Here is a 10,801-nt window from a genome sequence, read left to right as displayed (position 1 = left end):
CTGAACTTAACGTCAGGGGAAACCTTTACCTTATGGTTTCCTATATCAAATCTACCTATCTGAAAGTTGCCCATCATCTTTTCCTACTACTTCAATTTTTACTTTCCCATTCTGTCATGTTGTCTCATGATATATCCAAAGTACATCAGCCTCAGTTTAGTCACTGTGGCTTCCAGATCAGCATTGACTTGCTCCTGGATTTATTATTTATCTTTTTGTTTGTACATCATATCCATAAAAAAAACATTGATAGGAACCAACAAGAGGGCAAAAGTGATGCTGAGCATCAACCTCTTCCCCTCTGGGTCAAATTATGAATAAAAATATAATTGAAGTTGTGGTGGAAAGAGCCACAGAGAGCGAGAGCTCGGAGCTCTGTGGGTATCGCTTCTGCAAATGATCGGAGATACGAAGTAGCCCATCAGCAGCTACTAGCAACCTGGAAACAACCTATCTTCCCTCTTTATTACAATATAACCCTTAAATAAACATACACGATGGTATGTTATTCTCTATGTTTGATTGTTTGTATCTTCTTTGCCTCCTGTGCCTTTTTCTCTCCCTTTCGTCTCTTGCAGCCAGACTCAGTAACCACATGGCCTCATAGTCCCCACTGCCCTCAGAGTGGGGCTCCCCTCTTCCCCTTCTAGATAGCCTCCGTGTACCCCATCTAACCCGTTTGCCAACCCTTGCCCCCGTGGATGGCCCGGTTCCTGAGGCCGGGAACCCTCAGTATCCATGGGTGCCTTCTTGTGTTTATAAAATGTTATTCTGGATTTTATATAGAAACTTTTGAAGACCAAGCCACTGACCCAGCTCAGGTAATTTTTCACCTGTACCCTTTTGACCTTGGAGTCCCCATCAACACTCAGAAAAAATGGGAACAATACTCAGAAAAGCAGAGGAATTCCAGACAAGAAACAATCAGGGCCAGTTAACGCCTTCCAACAGGGAGCCCCCGATGGCGTAGTGGGTTGCAACTTTAAGGTTGGGTTGCTGACCTGAAGGCTGCCAGATTCAAATCCAACCCGGAGAGTGTGGATGAGCTCCCTCTATCAGCTCCAGCTCCATGTGGGGACATGAGAGAAGCCTCCCACAAGGATGGTAAAAACATCAAAAACATTCAGGCGTCCCCTGGGCAACGTCCTTGCAGACGGCCAATTCTCTCACACCAGAAGCGACTTGCAGTTTCTCAAGTTGTCCTGACACGGAAAAAAAAAAACCTCCCAACAAAGGATTCCCCCAGGCAGGAAACAGACAGGCTTTGAAGTTGAAAGGCCATTCAATACTAATCAAGCTGGCCAATTGCAACATTCAGACTTGCCTCAAACAGACAAGAGTTTTTTCTCCCACCCTGGACATTGTTCCACAGATATATAAACCCCACTTGCCTAGTTTCCCACAGACCTCATAGCCTCAGAAGATGCCTGCCATAGATGTGGGCGGAACGTCAGGAGGGAATGCTTCTGGAACATGGCCATAACAGCCCGAAAACATCACAACAAACCAAATAAATAAATTGCATTGCTTACTATTTTATTGTGTATATCTTCTTAAAGTAGTGATCATAGGCATGTTATATTCCACCTAAGAGCCAGGAGTGCCTTGAGCACTGACTCTGGGTCCATTTACACCAGGCATGGACAAACTTCGGCCCTCCAGGTGTTTTGGACTACAACTCCCGGAATTGTGGGAGTTGAAGTCCAACTATGTCATCAAACTAGAGCAGTGATTCCCAAAGTGGGTGCTACCGCCCCCTGGTGGGTGCTGCAGCGATCTAGGGGGGCAGTGATGGCAGCTATTAGGACATGGGGCGGAGCTAGAAGCATGGGCATGGCTTCTTCCCAAGAGCCCGAGACAGGGCTGAGGCACTTGTTGGGACACAGAGGACGGAGCTAGGGAAGGGGGCATGGCCTCCTTCCAAGAGCCTGAGACAGGGCTGAGCCTCTATACCGCTCCTGAGAGGCCTTTTAGGACTAAAGGGCAGGGCTAGGGGTGGGGCCTCTTCCCAAGAGCCTGAGACAGGGCTGAGAATCTATACCTCTCCTGAGGCGCTTTTTGGGACACAGAAGGCAAAGCTAGGGAAGGGGGCGGGGCCTCCTTCCAAGAGCCGGAGACAGGGTTGAGCCTCTATACCGCTCTGTCAGGACCCAGGCTGCAAGGCACCAATAACCATACACAGAGGCCAGAATCTATCTAATATCTTTATTGAAGGAATATATAAAGTTAATAAAAGCAAGTGTATGAAATAGTCCAGGAGTAGACCTTTCAGGAAAGGTCAAAATTAGTCCAAGAAAACAATGTCCAATATGAAATATTAAGGTCCAAAGTTGTAATCCAATAACCGAAACACTCACCTTGCCAGGCAAGGTGAGGGGAGATGACAAGGTCCTTTAGTCCATGAACTTGAGCAAGGCTAGGAATTAACTTGATACTTGAAAACAAGGCTTGAATCGTGACACAAGGTAACGTGGAACAGGAACAAGACCCGTGGAATTACTTGGTAAAATCCGTGAAACAAGGCAAGGTTTAGTCCTGGAAGGCAAGGCAAGATCCGAAGGTAAACAAGGCTGGGAAGCAGGAGCGAAGGCTTGAGAACAAGGACAAGGCTTGAACAGGAACGAGGCTTGGAACGGAGCGCGCTGTCCAGACACAACTCGCTCCGGAGGCTGACGAATTGACTCCGCGAAGTTACTTCGCGGGTAAAACACCTATATAGAGTCTAACTTTCCCGCCGAGAGCAGTTCTCTGGGAACCAGAAACGAAAGCTAATCTCTGAGACCAGATGTTTGACTCCTTAAAGATTCTCACGGAAAGCAGGCTTAATTGGCTAAATTCTTAGCAGCTATTCTAGCACTCCTGCGCGAGGCCGCTTCCAAACCTCTCTGTTGTTTACAAAACTCATGGCGAGAAAACACAGGAGATGTAGGCTCAGGGTTTGTTTGACATACTTCTGGAACACAACTCTCTTGCAGGTGCAAGGTTCCCAGATCTGGCTGGGAAGAATCTGGCTGGGAAGATTCCAGTTCTGACTGGGAAGGTAAAAAACCCAAGTTTTCTTCTTCATCAGGTATCACCATGTCATGAGCAGGACTGCAAGGCCCATGAGTCATCACACTATCCCCCTCCTCAAGCCCCCTCCCAAACTGGGACTCTCTCCCCGGGGCGCGAGGTCGTGGCTTGGCGGGATAGGTCTGATGAAAGCGACGGGTTAGATCAGGAGCATGGACTGTGGAGGCGTCTTCCCAAGAGCGTTCCTCAGGGCCAAAACCCACCCAGTCAATGAGATATTGCAGGCGGCGGCGGTGAAAGCGAGAATCCAAAATGTCCTGAACCTCGAATTCTTCCTCCCCATCCACCAAAACAGGGACGGGGGCCGGCCGGTCAGCATCGGGGCGCACACCATCCGCCGGAAGGAGCAGGGAGCGGTGGAACACTGGATGAATGCGCATTGAACGTGGAAGTTGGAGTTTGAAAGTCACGGGGTTAAGTTGCGCCACCACTGGATAGGGGCCAATGAAACGGGCATCTAACTTCCGGCAAGGGCGATGGGAGGGCAAAAAGCGAGTGGACAGAAAAACCCGATCTCCTACCTTGATTTCGGGGCCCGGCTGGCGATGTTTGTCCGCGTGACGTTTATAGTCCTCCTTGGCTTGGTCCAGTTGTTGGAGCAAAAGTTGTTGCACCGCTGTGAGTTCCTGCAGCCAATCCTCTGCTGCGGGAACTTCTGAAGTTTCAATGACAGGGGGAAAGAAACGTGGATGGAAGCCGTAGTTTGCAAAGAACGGCGTTTCTTTTGTAGAAGCCTGGACTCCATTGTTGTAGGCAAACTCCGACAGTGGTAACAGAGAAGCCCAATTGTCCTGTTGGTAGTTTACATAACAGTGAAGGTACTGTTCCAAAGTGGCATTGGTGCGCTCCGTTTGCCCATCTGTTTGGGGATGATGAGCTGAAGATAAACGAGAGTCTATGCCCAATAGTTTTTGTAGTGCTTTCCAGAAACGAGAGGTGAATTGGGATCCACGGTCTGTGACCAAACTCTTGGGCAATCCATGTAATCTGAAAACATGTTGGAGGAATAGATCTGCAGTCTCTTTGGCCGTGGGAAGGCCTTCACAGGGAATGAAATGGGCTAACTTGGTGAAAAGGTCCACCACCACTAGGATCGTGGTAAATTCACAGGAAGGTGGTAAGTCAGTGATAAAATCCGCAGAAATTATTTCCCATGGGCGAGATGGGGTAGGAAGGGGGTGTAAAAGCCCAGAGGGCTTCTCCCTTCTTGTCTTGGAGCGCTGGCATACTGGGCAGGTGTTGACATATTTTTCCACATCCTTGCGGATCTTGGGCCACCAGAAATCTCTTAGGATCAAATGCATGGTTTTAAATAGTCCGAAATGCCCTGCTGGCTTGCAGTCATGACACAGACGAAGTGTTTTTTCCCTGCCCGGTCCTGGGGGGATATAAACATGATTTCTATAGCAAAGCAGCCCATCCTTAAGCGAAAAGGGAAAATGCAATCCTTGGCGAAGTTGGTCCTGCGCCCAGGCATCTGCTTGCTGACTAGCCCTGATTTCTTGAGCACAGAGGGGCCCTGGAGTAGAGGGAGTTGAATCAATGAGAGTGGATTTGGTGTTCCCCACTGTGAGCGTGGCAAAGTTCTCGGGTTGTAGTAGTTGGGATTCAAAAGTCTCTTTGCGTCCTGCAGCGTATTCCGGTTTACGTGACAGGGCGTCTGCTTGCTTGGTTTGGGCTGGGGTTACATAATGAATCTGGAAGTTAAAACGTTCAAAGAATAAAGCCCAACGTTGTTGCCTCTGATTTAGCTTGCGGGCAGTTCTTAGATGTTCTAGATTCCGATGATCAGTATGGACTTCAATGGGAAATTTGGCCCCTTCTAGCCAATGTCTCCAAGTTTCAAAAGCTGCCTTTATGGCTAATAGTTCTTTTTCCCAGATGGTATAGTTTCTCTCTGGTGCGGTTAGTTGACGAGAATAAAAGGCACAAGGATGAAGGTGATCCCCCACCGGTTGTAGGAGTACAGCTCCAATTGCCACATCAGAGGCGTCCGCTTGCACAACAAAAAGGGTTTCAGGATCTGGATGCTGAAGGATTGGCTGGGACGTGAATAATTTCTTTAGTTGCTGGAACCCTTTCTCTGCTTGATCAGTCCAGCGGAAGGGCTGTTTCCCACGGATGCAGCTGGTGATTGGGTCAGACCAGCGGGCAAAATCTGGAATGAACTTGCGGTAATAGTTCGCGAACCCCAAGAATCGCTGCACCTCTTTCTTGTTGGTTGGCGCTCGCCATTCCAATACTGCTGAAACTTTTGCCGGGTCCATGGAGAGCCCTAGAGGCGAGATGCGGTACCCCAGGAAATCTACCTCTTGTAGATCAAAAGCGCATTTTTCCAGCTTGGCATAAAGCCCATGATCCCGCAATCGTTGTAACACCATTTTAACGTGGTTCTCATGTTCTAATTGTGATCTAGAAAACACCAAAAAATCGTCCAGGTAGATGATCAAGAACCGATCTAGATAGTCCTGAAAAATGTCATTGACAAAATGCTGGAACGTTGCGGGAGCTCCGCATAAACCATAATTCATAACTCGGGACTCGAATAATCCGAATTTAGTCTGGAAGGCGGTCTTCCACTCGTCCCCTTCTCTGATGCGAACTAGGTTATAAGCCCCCCGTAGGTCCAGCTTGGTGTAGACCTTGGCTCCTCGAAGTCGGTCTAGTAGATCCGAGATTAAGGGCAGGGGATAGCTGTTCCGCTTAGTGATATTGTTCAATGCTCTGTAGTCCACCACCAAGCGTAAGTCCCCTGACTTCTTCTTCACAAACATCACTGGGGAGGCGGCTGGGGATTGAGAGGGTCTGATGAATCCCTTGCGAAGGTTTGTCTCTATGAATTCCCTGAGAGCTTCTTGCTCCGGTTCAGTCAGGGAGTAGAGATGCCCTCGCGGGATCGGGGCCCCCTCCACCAAGTCAATGGCACAGTCATAAGGTCTATGTGGGGGTAATTTTTCGGCTTCTTTTTCATTGAATACATCCCAATACTCGGAGTACTTCTTTGGCAAGGTGATAATGGGCTCGGTGTCTGTGGCATGGCAGACCCTGGCTACGAGGCAATGATTTTGGCAGTACTTTGAAGCAAACTGCAGTTCTCTGTTGGACCAGGAGATGCTTGGGTCGTGAAGTGTCAGCCATGGAATCCCCAAAATCACAGGGAAATGGGGAACCTCAGTAACAAAGAAGGAAATCTCTTCCATATGTTCCCTTATCCACATCCTGGTGGGTTCCGACCACTGGCTTACGGGGCCCGTCTTGAGAGGGCGGCCATCGATGGCTTGCACCACACGGGCATTCTTGAAGTCGTGATATTGTAATCCCAGAGAGTCGGCATACTCTCTATCAATGAAATTGTTGGTGGCTCCTGAGTCTATCATGGCGTGGATCATGACGGGTCCCTTTTTTGCTGACCATAAGGTGACCACTAGAAGGAACAGGACCCCGGTTGGCGGCTCTTGAATGGGTTTTTGACCGGGTTGGCGAGCCTCTCTACGCCCGGTCGTTGGCTTCCCCCGCCGGCTGTGTGCCAGTCGCCTCAGACGCCTTCGTCTCCGTGGAGGACGCCGCCGCAAGACGGGCGGCGGGCTTCCCTTTGGCTGGGCACTCTCTGGCGAAGTGGCCCCCATTCCCGCAATACCAGCAGAGGTTTAGGCGTTGGCGGCGGGCCTTCTCGGCGGCATCTAATCTGGGACGCACATTGCCCAACTGCATCGGCACCTCCTCGCTCCCTCTGGGGTATGGGGGTGGTGGTGGGGGTCTCCACACTGGACGCGGCTGAACGCTGGCGGGAACGGGGGGTTTTGCCCCAGCTCTACCGCTCTGGCCTCGTACCCACTGTTTCCTGTTGGCAATCATGACTTCAGCCCGTAAACATTGATCAATGAGTGCTTCAAGAGAGTGGGGAGGATCCACCTTGGAGATTTCCTCCAGCATTTCAATGTTGAGACCCTCCCGAAATTGTCCTCTGAGGGCTACATCGTTCCAGCCGGTGTTGTGGGCCAGCACTCGGAACTCGGCTATGTACTGAGACATGGGTCTGTCTCCTTGAAAGAGGCGACGGAGTTTGTGACCGGCTGCCTCCAAATTGTCCTCGATTCCCCAGGTCTCCTTAAGGTGGTCCAAGAAGTGTTGCGCTGATCTTAGGTGTGGAGAGGCTTGGTCGAACAGTGCCGTCGCCCAGTTGGCCGCTGGCCCGTCTAGAAGACTGTAAACCCACGCCACCTTGATGTCTTCTTGGGGAAACTCGGCGGCACGGGCCTCTAGGTAAGCCTGGCACTGGCGGCGGAATACTTGGACCTTGGAGGCTTCTCCAGAAAACTTGGTTGGCAACGCCATGGCCGGGAGGCGGATTCCGCGCTCCCTCAACCCTTTTATTTCTCCATCCTGCGCGTTGAGTCTGTCACGGATGCGGTCCACTTCGTCCTTGCTGATGGTGTAGCTAAGTGGCTGTCCACCCGGCGCGGCTCCGGTAGACATTCTGGCCTTGGTTAATTGGTGCTTATGGAGGCGGAGTCAAACTGTCAGGACCCAGGCTGCAAGGCACCAATAACCATACACAGAGGCCAGAATCTATCTAATATCTTTATTGAAGGAATATATAAAGTTAATAAAAGCAAGTGTATGAAATAGTCCAGGAGTAGACCTTTCAGGAAAGGTCAAAATTAGTCCAAGAAAACAATGTCCAATATGAAATATTAAGGTCCAAAGTTGTAATCCAATAACCGAAACACTCACCTTGCCAGGCAAGGTGAGGGGAGATGACAAGGTCCTTTAGTCCATGAACTTGAGCAAGGCTAGGAATTAACTTGATACTTGAAAACAAGGCTTGAATCGTGACACAAGGTAACGTGGAACAGGAACAAGACCCGTGGAATTACTTGGTAAAATCCGTGAAACAAGGCAAGGTTTAGTCCTGGAAGGCAAGGCAAGATCCGAAGGTAAACAAGGCTGGGAAGCAGGAGCGAAGGCTTGAGAACAAGGACAAGGCTTGAACAGGAACGAGGCTTGGAACGGAGCGCGCTGTCCAGACACAACTCGCTCCGGAGGCTGACGAATTGACTCCGCGAAGTTACTTCGCGGGTAAAACACCTATATAGAGTCTAACTTTCCCGCCGAGAGCAGTTCTCTGGGAACCAGAAACGAAAGCTAATCTCTGAGACCAGATGTTTGACTCCTTAAAGATTCTCACGGAAAGCAGGCTTAATTGGCTAAATTCTTAGCAGCTATTCTAGCACTCCTGCGCGAGGCCGCTTCCAAACCTCTCTGTTGTTTACAAAACTCATGGCGAGAAAACACAGGAGATGTAGGCTCAGGGTTTGTTTGACATACTTCTGGAACACAACTCTCTTGCAGGTGCAAGGTTCCCAGATCTGGCTGGGAAGAATCTGGCTGGGAAGATTCCAGTTCTGACTGGGAAGGTAAAAAACCCAAGTTTTCTTCTTCATCAGGTATCACCATGTCATGAGCAGGACTGCAAGGCCCATGAGTCATCACACGCTCCTGGGGGCCTTTTAGGACTAAAGGGCAGGGCTAGGGGTGGGGCCTCTTCCTAAGAGCGTGAGACAGGGCTGAGAATCTATACCTCTCCTGAGGCGCTTGTTGGGACACAGAGGGCGAAGCTAGGGAAGGGGGTGGGGCCTCCTTCCAAGAGCCTGAGACAGGGCTGAGCCTCTATACCGCTCCTGGGGGCCTTTTAGGACTAAAGGGCAGGGCTAGGGGTCGGGCCTCTTCCTAAGAGCCTGAGATAGGGCTGAGAATCTATACCTCTCCTGAGGGCTTGTTGGGACACAGAGGGCAGAACTAGGGAAGGGGGCGGGGCCTCCTTCCAAGAGCCTGAGACAGGGCTGAGCCTCTATACCGCTCCTGAGAGGCCTTTTAGGACTAAAGGGTGGGGCTAGGGGTGGGGCCTTTTCCCAAGAGCGTGAGACAGGGCTGTGCCCCACGGGGGCGGGGTATAGAGGGTTCAGCTCCATCAGGCACTTGGGAAGAGGCCCCACCCCCTCCTCTAGCCCCACCCTGTGTCCTGGCAGGCACCGCAGGACAGGGATAGAAGCTCAGCCCTGCCTCAGAGCTCGTAACTCCGCCCATCCCAGTCCTGGCTGCCCATTTGTGGCACCGCCCCCTCCCCCTGGCAGCCCTACATCTTGGACTAGGGGAAAGGCTCAGCCCCGCCTCCTTGAGCAGGAGCCACACCCACCCCTCTAAGCCATGCCCCCTTTCAAGGGGATGCTGAGTCATATTTTTTCTGGGAAGGGGGCGGTAGGCCAAATAAGTTTGGGAACCACTGATCTACACCAAGCATGGGAAAACTGCGGCCCTCCAGGTCTTTTGGACTTCAACTCCCAGAATTGTGGGAACTACTTCATCACACTAGAGAGAAAAAAATCCACTTAAAATCCGGTTTCTGCCTCCTGCAGAATTCTGGGGTTTGTAGTTTAGTGAGGCTGTTGAATGCGCCTCCCTAAACTACAAACCCCAAAATTCTAAATGAGGCAGAAACTGGATTTTTAGTGGATTTTTTCTCTAGTGTGATGAGGCCCCAAAACACCTGGAGGGCCGAAGTTTGCCCATGCCTGATCTACACTGTAAAATTTACGCGGGTCGACACCCCTTGAACAGCCATGGCTTGAGGCTTTACTGAAACAACTCATGATGACCTCAGCTCTTCCCCCAACAACCGTTTCCCAACACCACTCCCTCCTCCCTTAGTTTTGCATTCTTTCAAAACCCGCCTTTGACCCAATGCCCTGCTAAACAGCACCTGGGCGAGTCCACTTTCGGGAAGAAAGAGGGGGAGGGAAGATAGCGTCCACAAAGTTTCTCCTCACCCCTCTCCCGGTTTCTCAAGTAACTTGACCCATTCCCATTACATTCCAAGAAGGACAGGGGTTGAAACCATCTATATAATATCGGGAGAGCGCGCAGGTGGAGGCTGTTTCCTCCCTGTGTTTTGGTTTCTCCGGAAAGTCCTCCTACTAGGCTGGCCGGCTCCCCCAATTCTTTTAAGAGTTGGTAGTTTCCACTCCTGGGCGAGGCGCTGCACCTGAGTTCAGAAGTTGGCGGAAGGAGATGCCGCTTTGAGTGAGGGGCGGCTTTGTGTTGGACGAGACCACTGAGGAAAGTCGGAAGAGGGGGGGGGGAGAGTCCGAACTGAGCGAAGAAAGAGAAGATTGGGCTCTGCCGCCTTCTCACCACCCCCTCCTTTGGCTTTTTTGTTTTGTTGCTGCGGTCCGACCCTCAAGTCTGAGGGAAGAAAGCGGCGGCAATGGAGACTTGGAGGATGAAGCCTAGGCCGGCCATGCTGCTCTGGCTCTGGATTGGCGCCTGGATCTCAGGTAACAACTTGACATGGATCACAACTCCCATCTTATCAGAATGAGGAGAGTTGCACCCCAGGACACTGAGAGCGCGCTTGTTTGGCTAAGGCTGTTGTAGAAGAGTTTCAAACAACTCCATTAGTACTTAAAGTTTGTAGTGCTGGGCAAGCAGATGCATCAACAGTGGGGTTCAGTGTGTTCTCTGGCTGTAGAGTAAACTACAACTCTCATTTTGGTGAGACACTCCCCGCAAACCCCTCCAGTAGGTTGAGTTAGTCCTAGGGGTTTTGTGTGCCAAATTTGGTCCAGGTCCATCATCAGTGGAAGTCACAGTTTCTCTTTTTGTGGGTGAACTACAACTCCCAGAAAGAAAAGTCAATTTCCCAAGGTAACAGTAAAGGTTTCCCCCTGAT

The 10,801-nt window shown here is 50.7% G+C and overlaps 1 protein-coding gene across 3 annotated transcripts in view; it reads left to right on the top strand.

Moving 5' to 3' along the window:
• Positions 1-9,985: 9,985 nt before the first annotated feature.
• Positions 9,986-10,801, top strand: part of lsr (lipolysis stimulated lipoprotein receptor) — a 32,898-nt gene continuing 32,082 nt past the window's right edge. For 2 of the 3 annotated variants that reach the window (XM_008117281.3, XM_008117279.3), the window contains exon 1: positions 9,986-10,406. In XM_008117281.3, coding sequence (XP_008115488.1) covers positions 10,337-10,406 — 70 coding nt within the window. In that variant the 5' untranslated portion in view covers positions 9,986-10,336. The remainder of the gene's footprint in view (positions 10,407-10,801) is intronic. The other variant, XM_008117280.3, reaches the window with a different exon arrangement.

The sequence above is a fragment of the Anolis carolinensis genome, unplaced genomic scaffold (assembly GCF_035594765.1).
Source record: "Anolis carolinensis isolate JA03-04 unplaced genomic scaffold, rAnoCar3.1.pri scaffold_10, whole genome shotgun sequence".
NCBI classification, from domain to species: Eukaryota; Metazoa; Chordata; class Lepidosauria; order Squamata; family Dactyloidae; genus Anolis; species Anolis carolinensis.
This window is presented reverse-complemented; position numbering and strand designations above follow the sequence as displayed.